Source organism: Colossoma macropomum, unplaced genomic scaffold (assembly GCF_904425465.1).
Source record: "Colossoma macropomum unplaced genomic scaffold, Colossoma_macropomum, whole genome shotgun sequence".
Classification (NCBI taxonomy): Eukaryota; Metazoa; Chordata; class Actinopteri; order Characiformes; family Serrasalmidae; genus Colossoma; species Colossoma macropomum.
Genome location: NW_023494788.1, coordinates 6,625,610 through 6,648,993, shown reverse-complemented (window position 1 = coordinate 6,648,993; position 23,384 = coordinate 6,625,610). Strand labels below are relative to the sequence as shown.

At 37.8% G+C, this 23,384-nt stretch overlaps 1 protein-coding gene and 1 long non-coding RNA gene across 2 annotated transcripts; both read left to right on the top strand.

Annotated features, from left to right (window-relative positions):
* The first annotated feature begins 360 nt into the window (after positions 1 to 360).
* Positions 361 to 3,557, top strand: LOC118806666. The gene is made up of 3 exons (XR_005007138.1): positions 361 to 583; positions 1,506 to 1,616; positions 3,451 to 3,557. It is a non-coding gene; the product is annotated as an uncharacterized LOC118806666 (long non-coding RNA).
* Positions 3,558 to 22,239: 18,682 nt separating this feature from the next.
* On the top strand, positions 22,240 to 23,151 carry LOC118806660 (C-C motif chemokine 3-like). The gene is made up of 3 exons (XM_036568163.1): positions 22,240 to 22,404; positions 22,672 to 22,789; positions 22,906 to 23,151. Exons 1-3 carry the CDS (start codon positions 22,329 to 22,331, stop codon positions 22,961 to 22,963), a joined length of 252 nt encoding a protein of 83 aa, XP_036424056.1. The 5' UTR covers positions 22,240 to 22,328; the 3' UTR covers positions 22,964 to 23,151.
* The last annotated feature ends 233 nt before the right edge of the window (positions 23,152 to 23,384 follow it).

The window sequence follows — 23,384 nt, the reverse complement described above, 5'->3', positions numbered from 1 at the left end:
CCATTTTCTCTGTAGATTTTAATCATTTTTTTGAATTGCAGTTTTAGAAACTACTATTTTTTCACTTAAAAGATAAGCTAATGTACTTGCAACTTTACAGAAACACAATCCAAATAAGAGTTTAAAAAGCTGTTTGCATAGTTTTCAAATATACGTTCAATTTCATTTGAAAAATTTTGTTATTTAACAGTTTGAGTTTAATTTACTAAATTTAAAGGATGGTGCTTAATGATCAATTACATAACAAATAAACTGCGTCACAGGTTTTCAGCAACTATCTGATGTTTAGAGCACTGAGCTTATCAGATACATCAGAGCTGCTATCATCATGGGTCATCTTCACTCTAGAGTTTCTGCTCTGAGCTCTGAGAGGAAGATGTGGTGAACGGAGGAGGCAGAGGGGGCAGAATCTTTAAAGAATGACTGAAAATGAAGTGAATTTTTTTATAAAAGAGAGACTTGAGATGAAGAGAGAAACATTCAGAGCTTCAGACGCCTGCAGAGAAGATGGCGATGAAGATGAGCTGTGTGTGTTTGGTGCTGGGGCTGGTCCTGCTGATGACTGTCTCCTCAGATGCTTGCAGTGAGTTTCTGACATTTTAAGTTTTCTGTTTTTAAAAATTGATACTGATGTGCATTCACATGAAAAAGTGAAAATAAGTGAACACTTCCTCCATACAGAATTATTACATATATACACTATTTGTTTTTGCAGTTTAACGGAAAGTGTAAAATATAAAATGTGTCATAACATATCACTGCTGTCAGAAGAAAACCTCGTCTTGTTTTTCAGTTCTTGACATATTTTAAAAATATCTGTTGTTCTTTACATTGTGTGTGAATTTCATGAAGAATGGACCAAAAGAAACGGCCCAAAATGACTTGGAAAAAAGTCTGGTTCCACTGACTTACATTAAAATATGTTTTTCCCTTCTCCTATAAAGTTACCATTTTGGAAATATAAGGTTTTCTTCTGACTACAGCAATATTTATATTGTATGTATGTATGTATGTATGTATGTATGTATGTATATATATTCCAATATGTAATTTTTTCAAATAAATACTAATTGTTTATAAAAATGTGCAGACGTTTATTCTCTTTAGAAGAACTAGAACATGAGCTAAACATGTTCTTTGACATGGAAGTTCTAAAAAAATATTAAAAATAAATAAAAATAATAAAAGTATATAAGATTATTCATATTCACTTATTAACTAATAATAACAATATTAATTATTTCCTCTGATGCTATTAATAGCCTATTATTATTATGATTATTAGCATTATTTATTATTATTATTATTATTATTATTATTAGTAGTAGTAGTAGTAGTAGTAAGATTTGTAGTAGTTGCTGATGTTTGGACACAATTGTCTGAACAGTCTGTATTTAACATGTGCTTTGTGTTCAGGTGTAGCTGTAGTGGAGCTGATGAAGGCGTGTTGGTTTTCACAGTAATTAAAACACAAACTAAAAATGTTTTCTTCTCCCATTCCTCAGTGTTTAGCCCTTGCCGTTATCAGTGCTGTTTCGACTTCGTCCGTTTAATTCCAGAACAAAATATCATACGTGTTGTAAAAACACATCCCGCTGCCCAGCGCCTGGCTTTATGTAAGTACCTAACTTTAACTCATATACAAATTTTTTACTGTTTTATTTTGATATAAACACATCTGTCTGTATATTAGATCTGATTTGTTACTGAATATCAGTACATGAGACTCTGTTGACTGTAAGAAGAATGAGGTGAGTTCTAACTGTGTACAGCAGCAGCTCACTGTGTTCAGGGTTGAGAGGGTTACTTTAAACATGTATACCAGTACGGATTACTGACTGACTCTTACAAACCTGTAATATAGCATCATGTGTACCTAAGTGATCACTGTATTGAAGTAACATAAGCTGATTACTTTCTATTACTTTTGCATTACTTATCTTTTTAATACCATATAATCAAATAAAGACAACAGAAAAAAAGTCAAGACAACCTTTACTTATCAAAGACAAACAGGAAAACTGCTCTGATTAATATAACAAAATTATACACTAGGCGACATAATATTCATGTATTATCTTGTATTTTTTTTTTTTTTTAAATATGTGTTATAAATGTTATTGTGTCACACACAAAAAATTGCCGAGCTCACATTTAGCTAATTGGCAAATTAAAGTACAACCCCATTTCCAAAGAAGTTGGAACACTGTGCAGAATGTAAATAAAAATAGAATGCAATGATATGAAAATCAAGTAAAAGGAAAAGATTGATTATCATTTTAAAATCCATATAACGAAATAAAGACAAAAGGAAAATACTACAAAGAAACACATCAAATGTTGAAACTGAGAAATTGTATTGTTTTAGAAAAATATATACCCATGTTGAATTTGATGCCAAAAACACATTCCAAAAACGTTGGGACCTGGGCATGTTTACCACTGTGTTTCATCACCTCTTCCTTTACCAACACTCTGTAAGTGTTTAGGAATTGAGGAGACACGGCTGTAGAAAGTGAAATGTTTTCCCATTCTTGTTTGATATAGGATTTTAGCTGCTAGACAGTTCGGGCTCTCCCTTGCTGTATTTTTCATTTCATAATGAGCCAAATGTTTTCAATGGGTGACAGGTCTGGACTCCAGGCAGGTCAGTTTAGCACCCATACTCTTTTAATATGGAGCAATGCTGTTGTAATACATGCAGAATGTGGTCTGGCATCGTCTTGCTGAAATAATCAAGGCCTTCCCTGAAAAAGACGTCATCTGGATGGCAGCCTAAGTTGCCAAAACATGTGTATATCATTCAGCATTAATGGTGCCTTCACAGATGTGCACGTCACTCATGAATACTGGCTTTTGAACTGTATGCTGATAACAAGCTGAGTGGTCTTTAGTCTGGAGGACACAGTGTCCATGATTTCCAAAAAGAATATCAAATTTTGAATTGTCGGACCACAGGACACTTTTCCACTTTACCTCAGTCCATTTTAAATGAGCTCAGGCCCAGAGAAGGTGGCAGCATTCCTGTATCCTGTTTATATATGGTTTCTTCTTTGTGTTTTAGAGTTGTAACTTGTATTTGTGGATGCAGTGATGAACTGTTTTCACAGACAGTGGTTTTCAGAAGTGTTTCTGAGCCCATGCAGTGATTTCCACTAAAGAATCATGTCTGTTTTTAATGCAGTGCCACCTGAGGGCCCAAAGATCACAGCTTGCAAATACTGTTTTTTGGCCTTGTCCCTTACATATAGAGATTTCGCCAGATCGTGCAGTCTTTCACAGAATGGTGAACCTCTCCTCATCTTTACTTCTTAAAGAATCAGCCTCTCTGAGATGTTCTTTTTTGTACCTGTAATGGAATAGAGTTGCCTTTTTGTATTCTGAATATGTGACACCATGACATTTATTCCATTACTCCCTGACTCTGACTGTGCTATCCATGTCTTTCAGCTTTACCACAACTAAGGGCAGGCACTGCATGAAAGACCTATTTTCCTTTATACGGCCAAGGAAACCTTGGCCACCTGTGACTTCCAGGGCTACAACACTTCGAGGCAAGTTGTGGAAGGAGGAAGACGTCCTAGTGTTCCCTAATAATACAATATATAATGTATTAGTGCTAGCTATTCCTCTTCTTCTTGTCCTTCTTCTTCTTCTTCTGCTTATTATTATTATTATTACAACCCCAATTCCAAAAAAGGTGGGGCACTGTGTAAAATGTAAATAACTGTAAATAAAAACGGAATGCGATGATTAGCAAATCTCATTGTCACGCATTCGGTGAACTCTCTGAAAGAAACGGACTTCATCTCCCAGAATCCTCTGGGAGATCACATGACTCGGCAACTTCCCTCGGACTCCGACTCCGACACGGACTCCATTGCCCACAATTCTATGGGAGATCACGTGACTTCTGACACTGGCTTACGTTCCAATCAGCGCTCCAAATCACCTGAATATTAACTAGCAGCACCTGTGTAGTTTACTTTATAAGCCCGGGCTTTAGTCTAATTCAGTGCAAAGTATTGTTTCCTGTTGAACTACCGAGCGTTTGTATACTGACTGCCATTATCCCGTGTTTGAACCTTTGCTTTGTGTATATCGACTCTGCCTTTTTGTCTTTTCCCTTTTGTGCTTTTGCCTCTACGGACTGATCTGTGTTTTGGAACTTTTTGCTTGTATTTTTGACTTCGTGTATTGCTCTGCCCTTTTTCGGTTTGTTCGCCTAGTATTATTAAACGCCAGCATCTTTTACTTCCGCGAGCGTCTGGTTTCTGTTGACACGTCACACTCATAGACCCATATTTTATTTACAATAGAACATAGAACACATATCAGATGTTGAAAGTGAGACATTTTACTATTTCATGAAAAACATTAACTCATTTCGAACTTAATGGCAGCAACACATCTCAAAAAAGTTGGGACAGGAGCAATTTGCAACTAACTCACATGACGGTATAAAAAGAGCATTTTAGAGAGACAGAGTCTCTCAGAAGCAAAGATGGACAGAAGTTCACCAATCTGAGAAAAACTGCATCTAAAAATTGTGGAACAATTTCAGAAAAATGTTCCTCAACATAAAATTGTGAAGACATTGAATATCCCACTATCTACAGTACATAATATCATCAAAAGATTCAGAGAATCTGGTGAATTCCCTGTACGCAAGAACCAGGCCGACAGTCAATATTGGATGCTCGTGATCTTCAGGCCGTCAGACAGCACTGCATTAAAAAAAGGCATGATTCTGTACTGGAAATCACCACATGGGCTTAAACACTTCTAGAAATCACTGTCTGTGAACACAGTTTGCTGTGTGATCCACAAATGCAAGTTAAAGTTGTATCATGCAAGCAAAGAAGAAGCCATATGTCAACACGATCCAGAAACGCCGCCATCTTCTCTGGGCCAAAGCTCATTTAAAATGGACTGAGGCAAAATGGAAAACTGTTCTGTGGACAGATGAATCAAAATTTGACATTCTTTTGGAAACCACGGACGTTGCGTCCTGCAGACTCAAGAGGAGAGGGACCATCCAGCTTGTTATCAACGCACAGTTCAAAAGCCTGCATCTCTGATGGTCTGGGGTTGCATTAGTGTCTAAGGGCAGCTTAAACATCTGGAAAGGCTCCATCAATGCTGAACAGTATATAGAAGTTTTAGAACGACATATGCTGCCATCCAGACAGTGTCTTTTTCAGAGAAGGCCTTGCATATTTCAGCAAGACAAGGCTAAACCACATCCATCACAACAGGATGGCTTCGCAGAAGAAGAGTTTGAGTGCTGAACTGACCGCCTGCAGTCCAGACCTTTGACCAATAGAAAACATTTGGCGCATCATGAAACGATAATCCGGCAATGAAGACCCAGGACTGCTAGAATCCTACATCAGACAAGAATGGGACAACATTCCTCTCCCAAAACTCCAGCAACTGGTCTCCTCACGTCCCAGATGTTTACAGCCTGCTGTTAATAGAAGAGGGGATGCTACACAATGGTAGACACGGCCCTGTCCCAACTTTTTTGAGATGCATTGCTGCCATCAAGTTCTAAACGTGTTCATGTTTTTCATAAAATGGTAAATTGTCTCACTTTCAACATCTCATATGTGTCGTATATTCTATTATGAATAAAATATGGGTCTATGAGATTTGCAAATCATTGCATTCTTTTTATTCATATGTATTTACAGTTTACACATTATCTTTCCAACTTTTTTGGAATTGGAGTTTGTATTATTATTGTTGTTGTTGTTGTTGTTGGTGGTGGTGGTGGTGGTGGTGGTGGTGGTGGTGGTGTTATTAGTAATCCTAATAGAAACAACTGCTATAGTATAGCATCTAAACAAATTACAAAATTATTAAGATGAACTATTACTACTATTAGTAATACTACTAATAATAACCTAATTGTAATATTCTAATTACTTTACTGGTATTATTATTATTATTATTATTATTATTATTATAAGTAGTAGTAGTAGTAGTATTTACTCTGTTGTAGTACTGTATCCAGAATGTTCCCAGAATGTATATATTGTTTCTGGATGTTTAATAATAAGAAGTCAGATTTTGATGTTTGGACACAACTGTTTAACCCTGAACAGTCTGTATTTAACATGTACTTTGTGTTCAGGTGTAGCTGTAGTGGAGCTGATGAAGGTGTGTTGGTGTTTACGGTAATAAAACACATAAACTAAGAATGTTTTCTTCTCCTCTTCATCAGCTCATCCTATTGGCCCTCCTGATCCTCAGTGCTGTTCCAACTTCGTCACTTTCACAATTCCAGAGAGAGAAATCCTAGTAATCGAAAAAACACCTCCTGGCTGCCCAAAGCAGGGCTACATGTGAGTCACATATGTCTAATAGCTCAGACACACCAAGCTGAGAAAGAAGAACTGGTGGCAACTAAGACTGACTGATGATCTCCTTCCATCAGCTCATATCGCCTCTCACCTCCTGTGAATAACTGAGGGTGGTGGACCTAAGTGACATCCTTCCTGAGGGTCTCCACCCACCTCGATCATATTATTTTGAATGCAAAGTAATTATATGATTAACTGCATAGAAGGGAAATACAATCTTCACATCACTTGTGTGTGAAAAATAATAAATGATTCTCAAAATAATACAAACAAATTAAATACATTTCAGTTTGTGTTTAAGTGTTGAAAATTTTCATTTGACAAAAATATTTAAAAAAAAAAATCATAGGCCCTTTGTAGCTTTGTGACTGATTTTGCAAGAAATGTCCCTGAGACCATGTGCGATAAAATAAATGTACACCATAAATGTAGCTTGACAATAACACAGCATTGCAACTCCCATAGAGACACTAGCAGAAATTATTATCTTAAAGCCATATTATTTGGATAAATAAAGTGAAGTTTGAGGGCAAAGAGACGACCACTTCCAAAAGAATCATCAACAGTGCTGTGTAAAAGTGGTTTTAAGGTTATTGTGCTACTAGTCTTATTTTTCATAATGTAATCTGGAATCTGATTATTCTTTATTTCTAGAAAATAGGGTAACACTTTATTTTAAGGTAAACACATGGTGGTGGCTTATCAAGGTATTATTATTTGTTCAGTAAAGCCTGACATAATTGGAGATCTGTTAAGATCTGTTAAGTGTTAAGATCTTTTAATAAGCTGCAGATATCAAGCTGAAAAGGTTTTGCTGTTCACATTTTTGGGGGGTAATGCCAATTTGCCTGTTAATAAGCCTGTTTGGAAATTGTAGTTACTTGCAGATTGAGTTAATTTCATAATTGCTAATTTATAAATATTGCTGGTATAGGCCAATAAGAATTGTTATGGCTTAAGTAGTCTCAGATTCAAATATTGGCAGTTGAGCCAGTCTTTCAGTTTACATTTTCTTTTTCTTTTCCAGCTCTTTTGGCTACTAAAACATCATGAAATTATCTTCATTTTCGAATATGATTGAAGCCCTGTTTATCACATTTTAGCCTCTAATTAGTGATGACCATAACTCCACTTTAGAGTATAGTACACAAATAGACTTATTGAAACTCTATTTAGCACTTTTTAGCCTCTAATTATATGATGACAATAACTCCAATTTAGAATATGAAACAAATCCTGAAGTATTAGTGACAAATTAAACTCTTTCTAGCTCTAAAGAAGAAATAAACTCCAACAATGCAATAATGTATTGATGATATCTAGAACCTGTAGAAATCACATGCTGCCAATTGCACACTAAAAAGACCTGAATTTAGGTGATAATTCATGCTCAGTAATTCAGCATAACAAGGTATTAAGAAAGTGCTTATTGTGAGCTATAATGACTAATAAGGCAACTATTTGTGATTTTCATGTAACAGATCTCCAATTATGTACTAACATGGGTCATAATGAATAAAGATTAATACATAGTGAATAAACCATTTGAAAGAGTCTAATTCAGGCTTTATTGAAGAAATAATAAGCCACCAACATGTGTTCCTTAAAATAAAGTGTTACGGAAAATAGTTACTTTTTTTGTATTCTGATTATGTAACACCACCACATGTATTCCATTACTCCCAGATCTGACTGTGCTCTCCTTGGCTAAGACTGTACTGTGTCTTTCAGGATTACAACGTATAAGCACCAGTTCTGCAAGTGCTCCCTGTCACCCTATGCAAAGTGTCACGCTGCTGTGCCACGCACAACTGTCAGGGTTACAACACCTCGGGGTGAGTTGAGCAAGGAGGAAGACTTAGCATTACCTAATAATAAGTTTTATTATTTAATAGTGCTTACTATGATAATGATTATGATTAGTTTTGATGGTAGTAGATAATGATTATGATTAGTTGTGATGGTAGTAGATAATGATTATGATTAGTTGTGATGGTAGTAGATTATGATTATGATTAGATGAAATGGTAGTAGATTATGATTATGATTAGTTGTGATGGTAGTAGATAATGATTAGTTGTGATGGTAGTAGATTATGATTATGATTAGTTGTGATGGTAGTAGATTATGATTATGATTAGTTGTGATGGTAGTAGATTATGATTATGATTAGTTGTGATGGTAGTAGATAATGATTAGTTGTGATGGTAGTAGATTATGATTATGATTAGTTGTGATGGTAGTAGATTATGATTATGATTAGTTGTGATGGTAGTAGATTATGATTATGATTAGTTGTAATGGTAGTAGATTATGATTATGATTAGTTGTGATGGTAGTAGATAATGATTATGATTAGTTGTGATGGTAGTAGATAATGATTAGTTGTGATGGTAGTAGATAATGATTAGTTGTGATGGTAGTAGATAATGATTATGATTAGTTGTGATGGTAGTAGATAATGATTATGATTAGTTGTGATGGTAGTAGATAATGATTATGATTAGTTGTGATGGTAGTACCCTGCGATGGACTGGTGACCTGTCCAGGGTGTATCCTGCCTTCTGCCCAATGACAGCTGGGATAGGCTCCAGCACCCCACCGCGGCCCAGAAGGATAAGCGGTTTAGAAGATGTATGTATATGTGATGGTAGTAGATAATGATTATGATTAGTTGTGATGGTAGTAGATAATGATTATGATTAGTTGTAATGGTAGTAGATTATGATTAGTTGTAATGGTAGTAGATAATGATTATGATTAGTTGTAATGTTAGTAGATTATGATTATGATTAGTTGTAATGGTAGTAGATTATGATTATGATTAGTTGTAATGGTAGTAGATAATGATTATGATTAGTTGAGATGGTAGTAGATAATGATTATGATTAGTTATAATGGTAGTAGATAATGATTATGAGTAGTTGTAATGGTAGACATTTGCTTTTTGGTCAGGTGCTGTAATGGAGATGGGGCCATAATGCTTTTTGCACTAATTAAAACATTGACTAAAAATGTTTTCTTCTCCTCTTTCTCAGCTCGTGCCATCTCTCGTCCTGATCAGTGCTGTCTCAACTTTGTCACTTTTAAAATTCCAGACACAGAAATCATAAAAGTTGAAAAAACACCTTCTGACTGCCCAAAGCAGGGCTATATGTGAGTATTTATCTTTAGAAGATATGTACATTTATATGGACAAAAGTATTGGGACACACCTCTTAAACATTGAATTCAGGTGTTTCATTCGGTCATTGCCACAGGTATATAAAATCAAGCACCTGGCCATGTTATCTGGCCCTGTTATCTTTGTTATGTTTCTACAGTTTTAAGTGTTAATCCTTTTCCTTGAGTATTCATTTATGACAGTCCAAATTACATTTTATGACCCCACCTAAGGACAGGATTTTGGCTTTCCCGGGACAGAACACATAGAGTAATGAAAACCGGCTCTCCTGCTCTCTTCCTTGGCAAAAGAAAAGATTGACTTCAATGCAGTTTGCCTTGACAAGCATTTATTAAATGCATAGTGCATAAAAGTCACCAACGCTCTGTTGACTCGGTAACTGGACTTCCAAACTTTCTCTGACATCAACATCAGCACAAAATCCGTGCACCAGGAGCTTCATGGTATGGGTTTCCATGGCTGAGCAGCTGCATACAAGCCTTACATCACCAAGCACAATGGCAAGCATCAGATCAAGTGGTGTAAAGCGCCACCACTGGACTCTGGAGTAGTGGAAACGTATTCTGTGGAGTGATGAATCAGCTTCTCTATCTGTCAGTCTGATGGACAAGTCTGGATTTGGCACATGCCAGGAGAACATTACCTGCCTGCCTGCACTGTGCCAGCTGTAAAGTTTGGTGGAGGAGGGATGATGATATGGGGTTGTTTTTTTAGTTCCAGTGAAGGGAAATCTTAATGCTTCAGCACCAATTTTGGACAACTGTGTGCTTCTAACTTTGTGGGAACAGTTTGGGGAAGAACCTTTTCTGTTCCAGCATGACTGAGCCCCAGTGCACAAAGCAAGGTCCATAAAGGCCTGGCTGGGTGAGTTTGGTGTGGAAGAACTCGACTGGCCCTCACAGAGCCCTGACCTCAACCCCATCAAACACCTTTGGGATGAACTAGAATGGAAATTGTGAGCCAGACCCTCTCGCCCAACATCAGTTTATGACCTCACAAATGCTCTTCTGGATGAATGGGCAAAAATTCCCACAGACAGACTCTCTCCAACGACCTGTAGAAAGCTTCCCAGAAGAGTGGAAGCTGTTAGAGCTGCAAAAGGGGACCAACACCATATTAATGCGTATAGAATTAAAATGAGATGTCTTCTGTGAGGGAATGTCTTTCCCATCTCCTGCAGGTGTAATGACTAGATGTCCTAATACTTTTGTCCTTATAGTGTATGTGGGTTTCTGTTTTATTATATGATATAAACACATGTCTCTATATTAAATCTGATTTTGCTGAATATCAGTAGATGACACTCTCTTAACTGAAAGAAAAATAAGTTCATAACTGTGCTATTCATGTCTTTCAGGGTTACAACCTCTGAGGGCAAATTCTGCATGGAGGAAGGCTGTCCTAGCATCTTTCACACCGCAGCAGAGCACTGAGCCATCTGGGTTTTTCAATGTCACAACACCCAGGAGCAAGTTGAACAAGAAGGAAGACGTCTCAGTGTCCACCACACAGCAGCAGAGTACAGTGGAAACTATGACTTTTAGGGTTCCAGCAGCTCTGAGCGAGTTCTGCATGTCGTAGTTCACAAAGAGCTTCTATATTGGAAACTAGATTTCAGCTCTGCAGCCTCTTCACAATGCAGACACAATATGAAGACCACCTTAAAAATTTAAATGACCCTTAACTCCTCACATGATTGTTAACAGTCAATGTATCACATCTGTTAAATTGTGATTTATTTATTATTGCACAAATAATTACTTAATTAGTAATTAGAATAAATAATTAGTTCTCTCAAACTGTAATGAATTTAAATGTTATTTAAATGAATTGTGCTTACTTACTTACTTACTTAATTGTGCTTACTAGTTAATATTACAGTTTTTACAATCACAAAATGGTTAAGGAATTTTAACTGTAATGCATTTTACTGAAAAAGGCCCTTGATACTTTTTAAAGTTTATAGACATCCTGGACCAATCAAACGCAAAACGATTATCAGAGGAGTGAACAACTTTGCACCCTCAAATCTCTCGACAGCGTGAACAGCATAGAGTCTCTAACAAATTACCATGAGGCTCTTGATATCGCTAGATCATATTCTCATGACCCGGTAGAAAACAATAAGAACAACAGCAGATTCATATTTAAAACTGTATGTACGACTGGACTAACAAATGATCAGGGCATTAAAGATTCTGATGGTAGACGATCTTAATGAGCTTTATTGCCTGAAGTCCTCTGGATTAGCCACTTGAGTTCTTGACTCAACACCCTCTAGGTTACCCCTGGAATTATTACCAGTGATTGGGGATCCTTTACTAAATATAATGAACTCATCACTCAACCTGAGCTGTGTCTGTATGTTGTATAAGTTCGCTATTTTCAAGCTAAAGGGTCCAAATACATCACAAAACCAGGGAGCAGCCATATGTCTGGAGTATTGAGGCTTATGTCTTGTATGCAGTTACCAGACATAAAGCAAGCCCATAAAACAGACTGACAGGCCATGATAGGTGTGACAGACATGACTATGTAGGGATATATATATATATATATATATATATATAAATAAATCACAGCACTAAATATACTACACAGCAATAGATTCCTTCATTCCCCCTCAGAACATCCGATAAAATGTATGTTTTCACAACCTAATTTAATCTATATTTTCTTCTTACAGAGAAGTATGACCAGTATTTCCCTCTTTCTGCATGTCCTAAAGATGGGCCTCTTTCCCTTCAGTCCATGTACAAGCAATTGTGGAATTAAGTGTTTCCATGTTTATAAGGAACGACTACGCCAGTGTAGTTTAGCCAATAAGCACCAGAGAAATTTGAGGCAAAAATAATTACAATATTTGATGGAGCAATAGCTGTAAAATCCCAGAAAACAAATCTCCAAAATTGGTACTAACCCAGTTAAAGATCTTATCATGAGGTCCTTCCAGAGCAGAGTTTGGAATAATTCCATGAAAATCTTCAATGTATTTACCAATGTTTTCGCAGTTATCTGGAATGTAGATGTAGCAGGAAGTATTGAGAATTTGACATACAACTCCCTTTTTGTCAGCAAATCTAAGACCTTTCTATTTTCCAGCACCACGTCCTGTAGAGCACAGAGTTCATCCTTTACTAAGCGGAGAGCTTTGCTAATCTCATTAGCTAGTTTCTGTGTGGAATAAGTCAAATAATGTATTTTCTGTAGGGCATCCACAATCCACAAAACATGAAGAAGGCAGCACAGAAATGAGAAATTCCATAATACCAGGTAGATTTAGACTGATGTTCACGGGCCATAGTTAAATTTCGATGAACCATGAAGTTGTAATTAGTATTGCCAACTTTTACAGTATACCAGGCAACAACCCGGGAGCTATCAGCGTTTGTATTGTAACATGCGGCTTTATTCGACCTCAGGCATCTAACGAGTACATTAAGCTTGTGCAGAAATATTAGCCACTGGGATCACATAATAGCGATGTTGTAAGGCATGACAAACAAAACAAACCTCACCAAAACATTTGGTTTTGAACAAACTAGACACTGAGTTAAGGTTCCACCACACTTGGCTGAAGTGATGTGAAGGTATCAGAAGCCACACATTTACCCCCTTAACCCACATACCATTGCAAAGAGACATACAACGCTCAACCCAAATCCAAACTTCAAACCTGGGGCCTGTTGGTATAAAGCAAGCAGATCAGCCAAATTGTTAACAACAGGTTGTTCACTAGGTGACATGATACACTCAGTAGGCAAGAGACAAGCCCTTTTTGCTGCACTATGAGCTACACAGTTGCTTTGGTGTTCAAAAGAATTAGCAGAGGAATGGGTTTTTATTTTGTGCCTACAGGATGACCTGAGCACAGACCATTTTGTGGTCACGAACATCCTCCATCATGCCTGCAAATGCAATTACCAGGATACTTATGAAAGTCACAGGTTTCATCCTTTTTATTTCCACTTAGTTATGAAAAGTCCTTTATTATGCAGCTTGTCACAGTGGCAGCCGTCTTCTCCTCTTGTTTTGTGTTTCAACAGAGGCAATGCTTCTTCTCCAAACAGGGAGCACAGATTGATGTGTCCAAACAGCTTACTGGAGAGTGTCCGAGAAGCTAAATAAGCTTTGATTTTGGTTCTTCACCCTCTAATCAGGAACCGATCGGATGTCATGTTTATTCGTCACACTCTCAGATCTGCTTTTAGCATGTCCTAAAAACGAAACACACAGACACAACGGCAGCTTCATATTCTGAATACACAAAAAAAGTGTTGTATGCCTTTATGTAAAATTTTGGTTTACCTGTTGTCATGGACACCTTCTTTTCCTACCTAACATGGGTCCTGGCCTCTTGGGGTGTCAGGGAGCACTTGCCGCAAAGGGGAGTTAGGAAATCTTCACTCTGTGGTTAACCCCTGTGACCTAAACATCACAGAGCCTCCTCAGAACACCTCCCAAGCAGAGTCACACATTTTATTCCTTGAGCTAGCCATCACCATCAGGTGGTGGTACCACCTTGGTATGGCTCACACGTCCATTTTATTTTTTCTTGACATTTTACAGCAGAGGGCGTGGTAAGGCAGACTTGATATGGATCTTTGATTTTGAGTGTTATGCACCCTAACCATCACCCACTGGCCTGGGACAATAGGCCTCCCTTAGTAGGTTCTTTCCATGCATCCAACAAATGTTTCTGAGTGGCCACAATGGCTTCAGATAAAGTCTGGCAGTATTCCAGTAGATTATCAGAAATAACATGTACGTCTGCAACTTTCAAATCAGTGGTCCCAGGGACTGAGACTGGACAACCCGTAATAATCTCATATAGTGACAGCTGGTTATTCCTGTTGGTCAAAGCTCTGATGTTACAAAGTATAGCAGGTAAAGCTTTCAGTCTGGACTTCAAAGTTCTATTCATCCTTTCAACCTGACCAGATGCTCAAGGTCAATAGGGACAGTGGAGATGCCACTTTATCTCCAACAACCTTGCTACGTGTTGTCAAACCTTCCCAGTAAAGTGATTTCCTTGATCACTCTCGATGACCTTTGGGAGACCCCACCTTGGGATAAAATCCTTCACCAAGCATTTAACAGTAAGCTGGTCAGTACCTTTAGTAGTGGTTGATCTCTCAATCCATGTTGAGAACTGGCAAATTATTGTCAAACAGTCCTGTTTTCCCTGACATGTTGGCAAAGTAATTAATCTACCTGCATTTCCTATAAAAGCCTGCTTGGTGGTGTTACAGTTTGGTAGGGGAGCAAGACTACAGGGCCTAAATTGGCCTTAAGGCAGGTGGAACAAGCTAGACAATGACTTAGGGTTCCACCACACTTGGCTGAAGTGATGTACCATCTGGGTTATTCTGGGGTGGCCTAGACTATGAATTTAGTCTTTTTTTTGCTGCACTATCAGCTGAACAGTTGCTTTGGTGTTCAAAAGCGTTAGCAGATGAATGGGCTTTTATTTTGATAACAGCAGCCTGTTTTGGAAATGTAAGTGCTTCCATAAGGCCTGCCATCTGCTGTCCACTTGCTGTCAGAAGGTGTCTGGTAACGCAACCAAGCATCAGACAGCATTTAGAGGCAGCAGAAATCACTATACTCCAATCAAAGATTATAGTGAAGCAAGAATTATGTATTTTGAATGAAATGACTCAATGTATTGTGTTTAATGTGACCACAGACATGAACTAACAAGGTAAAAAAAGATCCATTTTGATTTCAGTTTCACTTTAAGGACACTGCCACCACCTTCTTTAGCTTGGCCCTTTGCTTTGTCTATGGCTTCCTCATACTTAGAGACCACCATTGTCTTTAAAGCCTAATACCAAGAACAATAGTGCTTAGCTGTCACAGAACCTGCTGGATAAAATAAAGCTTACACAAAATGTTCTCCAATGTTGTTAGACTTTATTAATACACACATCCACACCTGTCTGGTTGGGAGTATGTAGGCAGGATCCAGCACATGAATGAGTTCATAACCCCTTATCCTCCACAACTGACTATAGCTGGGAGTCTCTGATAACCTCTGATGAACTTCATTGACCAGCTGCTTCCTTGCTTACTGAGAAAGAAAGTAAAAAAAAGGCTTATAAAATAAAATGGAGTGTTATTATTGGACACAAGCTCCTTATGGCACAGCAAGCACAATAGATTCTTCTATAAGTAAAATTGCCTTTATTTTCAGTTTTGTCATAATAATATATCTATAAAAACCTCCTGTTAGAAGCACTACCTCCTGTTATTTCTTATTGGAATCATTTTCTTCAAGATATTCAACAGAAGAAGATTTGGCTGATATCTAACCAATACTTAATAAAGTTAAAGAAGTGTCATATAAACTCTATTAAATCTACCCAGCTAAAGAGTAGTAAAATTTAAACATGATACTGAAACAGCTTGTTCATTCTGTAGCCTTTATTGTTCATAACATTGCTGAAGTATTGTTTATTGTGGAAATGTATCATTTGGTATCATCTTTTGGAAAATCAGAGTTCAAACGTCAGTTTTTGTTGCCTTTGAAAAAGAGATGGAACATTATATTGAATTAGTCCAGCCCTCTTTAAAACAAAAAGCCATAAAAACTGTTGAAGCATCTGTGCACTTCAAGACTTTTCTGAGGTTATGTACACCATATGGTACACCTAGAGGAGCATTTATGACATCCCATTCATTAATAAGGAGTTGGTCCCCCTTTGCAGCTATAACAGCTTCCACTCTTCTGGGAAGCTTTCTACAAGATTTTTGCCTGTTCATCCAGAAGAGCATTTGTGAGGTCAGACACTGATGTTGGGCGAGAGGGCCTGGGTCACAATCTCCATTCTAGTTCATCCTAAAGGTGTTCAGCAGGGTTAAGGTCAGGTTTCTGTGAGGGCCAGTCAAGTTCTTCCACACCAAATTCACCCAGCCATGTCTTTATGGAGCTGCTTTGTGCACTGGGACTCAGTCATGCTGGAACAGGAAAGGTTCTTCCCCAAACTGTTCCCACAAAGATGGAAGCACACAATTGTCCAAAATGTCTTGGTGCTGAAGCATTGAGAGTTCCCCTCACTGGAACTAAGGGTTCTAGACCAACCCCTGAAAAACAACCCCATATCATCATCCCTCCTCCACCAACTTTACAGCTGGCACAGTGCAGTCAGAAAGGTAACGTTCTCCTATAGACTTTATTATAGAGAAGCATGATTCCTCACTCCACAGAAGACGTTCCCGACTGCTCCAGAGTCCAGTGGTGGCATGCTTTAAACCCCTCCCTACTACTACTAATTTTATCTGCCTGTTTGCAATGGGTGTGGCTGAAACACCTGAACTCAATAATTAGGAGGTTTGTCCCAGTACTTTTGTCTATATAGTGTATATCCCCCTAGCAAATGTATTTATATATGTCTGCACTGTTATATATATATTTTTATATGCAGCTGATGTGTACTATGTTTTGCTTTCAATTAAAAAAATGTACAGCAAACACTTCACCTTCAGAATATATACAGCACCCTCAACAATTATTGGCACCCCTCGTTAAGATGTGTTAAGAGACTTTTTATTATTTCAGAAGCATAATCTCACTGAAAATTGTAGAAAAATGTAACCTTTAACTCAAGCGAAAAAAAAAAAATCCCTGACTTAGACATGATTATTTTTCATAAAATCACCTGTTTCACAATTATTGGCACCCCTAACAATTCCTAAAAAAATTAATGTAATTGAAGCATTTCTGTCATTTTTACTGTAGTTTATAAAGTTGATCAGAACCTTTATTTAGTAATTCATCACTTCCTGTTTCCCTGGGGTATAAATATGACATGACACAGAGGCCTATTTCTCTTATCCACTCTTCAACATGGGAAAGACAAGAGAACACACCATTCAAGTAAGGCAGATGTGTGTCGACCTTCATAAGTCAGGTAATGGCTACAAGAAAGTAGCCACTGGCCTACACCTGCCCATATCTACAGTCAGAGGAATCATCAAGAAGTTTAAAACAGCTGCAACAGTGGCAAACAAGCCTGGACGAGGACGCAAGTTTATCTTGCCACCACGCTCAGTGAGCAGGATGGTAAACGAAGTAAAAAGTTCTCCAAAGCTCACTGTTAGAGAAATGCATCAAAGAGTAGCGTCTTGGGGTCACAAAGTCTCCATAACAACCATCAGGCACTACCTACATACCAACAAGCTGTTTGGGAGACATGCAAGGAAAAAGCCTTTTCTCACTCACGAGCATAAACGTAAACGTCTGGAGTTCGCTAAGCAGTACTGGGACTTCAACTGGGACCGTGTGCTTTGGTCAGATGAGACCAAGATAGAGCTTTTTGGCAGCAAACACTCTAAGTGGGTCTGGCGTAACACAAAAGATGAGGATGCGGAAAAGCACCTCATGCCCACTGTGAAGTATGGGGGAGGATCGGTGATGCTGTGGGCCTGTTTCTCTTCCAAAGGCCCCGGGAACCTTGTTAGGGTGCATGGCATCATGAACTCTTTGAAATACCAGGACATTTTAAATCAAAATCTGGTGGCCTCTGCTCGAAAGCTGAAGATGGGTCGTCACTGGGTCTTTCAGCAAGATAATGACCCTAAACATGTGGCCAAATCTACACAAAAATGGTTCACCAGACACAAAATCAAACTCCTCCCATGGCCATCTCAGTCCCCAGACCTCAACCCAACTGAAAACCTGTAGGGTGAGCTGAAGAGGAGAGTGCATAGGAAAGGACCCAGGACTCTGGACGATTTAGGGAGATTGTGCAAAGAGGAATGGTGGAAGATCCCTCTCTCTGTATTCTCCCATCTTATGAAATGTTGTAGGAGAAGATTACGTGCTGTCTTGTTGGCAAAAGGGGGTTGTACAAAGTATTAACATCAGGGGTGCCAATAATTGTGGCACAGATGATTTCATGTAAAAGAATTATTTCTTAATGTGGGATTTTTTTCCCACTGAACAAATGCACTTGAATTAAAGGTTGGATTTTTCTCTTTTTTTGCATTGTTGTCCTATAGTATTTAAAAAAAAAAAGAGCTTTGTTTCGATTTTGTCTCCATCCTCAAATCAGCCTCGGAACCTCGGGATCAAACGCAGCGAGTTGGCCTTGTAGACAGAAAGAGTCTCACATTGTAAATACTAAAACTAAAAAACTGAAAATACTGTCCTCCAAAAACTTCTGTGTTTTCCTCAAATAACCCTGAACATCTTACCTCCTTAACAGAGACGGACAGAGAAACATTCGGAGCTTCAGACGCCTGCAGAGAAGATGGAGATGAAGATGAGCTGTGTGGGTTTGGGGCTGGTCCTGCTGATGACCATCTCCTCAGATGCTGAGAGTGAGTTTAACATCTAAACACATTTTCTAGCTTTTAAAACAGATACTGTCTTACAGTCTTACGCAAAAGTTTGAGTGCTCTGGTCAAATGATTTGTTTTGTTGATTTGCTAAGTAAAAATAAGTTAACTCCATAACAGGAAACATAGAATATATTTAATAAATGTAAATAAACAGAGAGAGTTTGTTCTCTGTAGAGCATGAGAACTTATTTTGACTTAGAACATGCAATTTGACTGGGGGTGAACAAAGTTCTGCATGTGATTATAGCATATTATAATTTTTTTTATTATTGTTAATTTAAATTGTCACTGATTAATAATACTACTAAAAATAAATCAATATTAATTATGTCTACTAGTATTGTTAATAACTATAAAAATTGTATTATATTATTATAACATTATTGTTATTGTTGTTAATACTACTATAATTATTATTATTGCTATTATTATTATTATTATTATTATTAATAGTGGTCGTGAAAATTAGTTGTAGTAGATTTTGATGGTTGATATACAGTCATTTAACTCTGAACAGTCTGTATTTAACAAGTGCTTTGTGTTCAGGTGTAGCTGTAGTGGAGCTGATGAAGGCGTGTTGGCCTGTACAGTAATTAAAACATAAACTAAAAATGTTTTCTTCTCCTCTTCATCAGTTTATGGTTCTGGCCAGCCTAGTCAGTGCTGTCTCAACTTTGTCCATTTTAGAATTCTGGAAAAATATATCATACAAATTGAAAAAACACATCCCGACTGCCCAAAGCCCGGCTATATGTGAGTATCTAACATTAGAGGATGTATTTGTGAGCTAATTTTGTTGTGATATAAACACATCAGTTGTTATTGAATATCAGTAGAGGAGACTTTATTGACTGAAAAAGGAGGTCAGTTCCAACCCGTACAGCAGCAGCTCACTGTGTTCAGGGATGGGAGGGTTACTTTAACCCTTAAGTGGTGTTGTTGTTGTTGCTCAGTGGTGTGGTGGACCCACCACAAATATGTATATCTATATATATATATATATATAGGTTTAAAGGTTTAAAATATCAGCGCAAAATAACAGCTTGGTTCTTACTGGAAATCTCCTCAAACTGACCCAACCTGAAACCCAGAAGGTTCTGAAAATGATGATGAACCTGAACCTGAAAACCCCTGCAGGCTTGTAGCAGCTTCACACTGGGACTACATTCCTCGCTCATGTTAGCTAGTTAAATTACAACTTCAAGAGCTAGTTATCAAGGCATTTTACAGTTATTTAGCCAGCAGGAGTTACTGTATCTTACAACAAACAAAACACATTTTTGTTAATCTGTATAAACATAGTCTGTGCAATAAGTACAACATGAGCAGCATTTCAATTTGTTTTCAAATCATGTTAAAACAATGAAGATACAAGGTTTTGTTCTGATAGAGACTGTTTTATGATGTCATGTTAACAAATGTGTTTCTATAGAAAATTTGATTTGTGTCTTTCAGGGTAACAACAAAAAAGAGAATGTTCTGCATGGAGGAAGTAGTCCTGAAGAAAATACAAGATTTCTGAGCTGCAGCTTCAACAGAACCCAGACACAGCTAAAAGCTTTACACACCCCTTTAATCATCACATGATGAATCAATCAGTGCTTTGCTTTTTCAATATTATCGGTGCTTCTTTAACTTTGTGGAAATAAAACAATGCATGACAAAAACTTTTGTAGAGTAAAATAACATCTGAATTAGATTTCTTGCTTATTTTATGCTGTGAATTCAAATAAAACATTGCACTGCATACATACAAGTGAATCATTTATATTGCCATAGTATTACACGAATATTATATTAGAGTGTGATGAGGTATTGTGGATATTCTGCAAATTAAAGAAATCTCACAGATGTTCAATATTGTCTTTTGCTCAAATGAGTTTTATTTGAAGCCTCTTAATCACGAGCCTGGGAGAGACTTCTTGGGCACAATGACCTCAGTCTCAAAGCAGATCAGGGGGAGTGGGTTTTATACTCCATAACACCCCTGTACAGTCTGTATATGGCTGTCCTAACAAGAGTTAATACCTGATTGGATAACAGAAGTCTTTGAAGTAGCATTTAAGGGAAAACATAGCTTCAATTCAATCCACAGGGTCCCTAAGCAGTACTGTGACATTCCCTACACACTAGAGCACTGAATTTCGGTTCAGGCAACTGCAGTTGACAAATACCTTCATTCGGAATAAGAGACTTGAAATGAATGATGTTTAAAGTTCCCTTCCAACTGAACTTTTTCACTCCCCATGGTTTGGGGTCACCCTTGAAATGTCTGAAATCCCTGTGCAGTACACTTTGCAGGGAACTCAAGGGTGGTTGGAACGCACATTGTGTTTTGACAGTTAGAATTGCTTACATAAGTTAAAACTTTAGCATAAACTTTAAGGCCTTTCCTGTTATCCTCAAAAAGCAGAAGTGAAACAACCCATGACTTTGCAAACTATTCCACACCAAAATACTTATTCTTTGGAGAACTGATCGAGACAAGCTCTTGACCTTTTCTAAGTACCAGCATACTGTTTTTCACAATCAGGACAGAGTCAGCCTGTCAGAACATAATGGTTACATATCGCTGTTGTCAGATGAAAACCTCGTATCTCCATTTTTCAGGTTTTGACATAATTTGAAAATGCCTGTTGACCTTTACACACACACACACACACACACACACACACACACACACACACACACATAATCTAAACCGCTTATCCTTCTGGGTCACGGTGGGGTGCTGGAGCCTATCCCAGCTGTCATTGGGCGGAAGGCAGGATACACCCTGGACAGGTCGCCAGTCCATCGCAGGGCCTGTTGACTTTTACATTGTGTGTAAATTTCATGAAGAATGGACCAAAAGAAACGGCCCAGAATTACTTGGAAAAAAGTCTGGTTCCATTGACTTACATTAAAAGTAAAGTAATGATATAAGCATGACACATTAATTTGTGTTTATTCAAGACTGATAGTAATAATATGTGTTTAGATAAGAGAATAAACATTAAAGGAAAAAATGTTGAAAGCTGTCATCATATAAAAACAAGCAGTAATGCTGGGTTTTGGGCTCTAGTGTAATGAAGGACATGAAAACTTAGTCGCACAAGCCAGACTTTAACCTGTTATCAGAGAGTCTGGAGTGTTTCATCATTTAACATGACCAAGAAGCACCAAAGCTGACAGAAAGGCTGATTAGACTGGCCAACAGGTCTGATCTGTGGAAAACAAATCATTGGCCGTCATGCAAAGATTTCTTGCTTAAGAGCTTCAGATAAATCTACTGAATGACATGATGTGATGCCAAGAACTTCACCATTGTACATATATAGACTGTATATAGACCGTAAGAATTTAAAAGAAAGAGTGAGAGACTCAGCAGCTCAAACTGGAGATACAGACGGAGAGAGAAACATTCAGAGCTTCAGACGCCTGCAGAGAAGATGGAGATGAAGATGAGCTGTGTGTGTTTGGTGCTGGGGCTGGTCCTGCTGATGACCATCTCCTCAGATGCTGAGCGTGAGTTCATAACATCTTAACGCATTTTAGCTCTTCATGCAGATCCAGGCACAGATTAACACATTATAATAAGGGGTGGAAATAATTGTACTTTGTTAGCAGGAGTGTAAAGAGTACTGAAAATCCCTAATGAGGTGCATCATTTCACCCTGAATAGTATCTATTTAATGCACTTTGTGGTCAGGTTCTGCTGAGATGATGAAAGCATGTTTTTCTTTTCAGTAATTAAAAACATAAACTAAACATTTTTCTGATCTTCCTTCTCAGCTCATGGTGCTGGTCATCCTGTTCTGTGCTGTTTCAGCTTCAGCAATATTAAAATTCCACCCGACATAATCATAAAAGTTGAAAAAACACCTTCTGAATGCCCAAAGCCAGGCTACGTGTGAGTATCTACCTTCAGAAGAATTTCAGCAGATAAGACTGTCTTGACTTTAAGCTAAAAGAGATCAGTTCTAAGCCTCTATAATGCAGACTGACTGTGTTATCTGTGTTTTTCAGGGTTACTACGTCCAAGAGCAAGTTCTGCAAGCACGAAATAAATGGATTGGCATCTTGAATGAAGACTGGATTTCAGTGCTGCAGCTTCTATGTAACCCAAATGCAACATCCAAAGTGCTTGAAAAGTTGAGATGCTCCTATATTTACCACATTGTTTGAATTAATTAATGTATTTACATTATCAATTATCAATGCTTTTTAATGCTGTGGATCCAAATAACAGAATAAAATCATGCAAATGAATCACTTCCATTGTCTCAGTATTAAGAGCAGGGATGGGGGAGTAGCTAAGTAGCGCGCTACTTTTTGTAGTTAACTACAATTTTAGTAGCTAGTAGCTCTACCCGCTACATTTTTCTGAAATGTAGCTAGTAGCTGTAGCACCTACAAATGTTTGCGTAGCTATAGCAAAAATTTTTGCTACAATTTCGCTACAGTCTTCAGACAATCCACACAAAATGAACCACGGAACGCGGTCA

Bases quoted from the DNA above. Each gene is read 5' to 3' on its own strand.
- LOC118806660 (XM_036568163.1), top strand. From the start codon at position 22,329: ATGGAGATGAAGATGAGCTGTGTGTGTTTGGTGCTGGGGCTGGTCCTG. The intron at 22,405-22,671 runs GTGAGTTCATAA...CTTCCTTCTCAG, and splicing joins CATCTCCTCAGATGCTGAGC to CTCATGGTGCTGGTCATCCT. The intron at 22,790-22,905 runs GTGAGTATCTAC...TGTGTTTTTCAG, and splicing joins TGCCCAAAGCCAGGCTACGT to GGTTACTACGTCCAAGAGCA.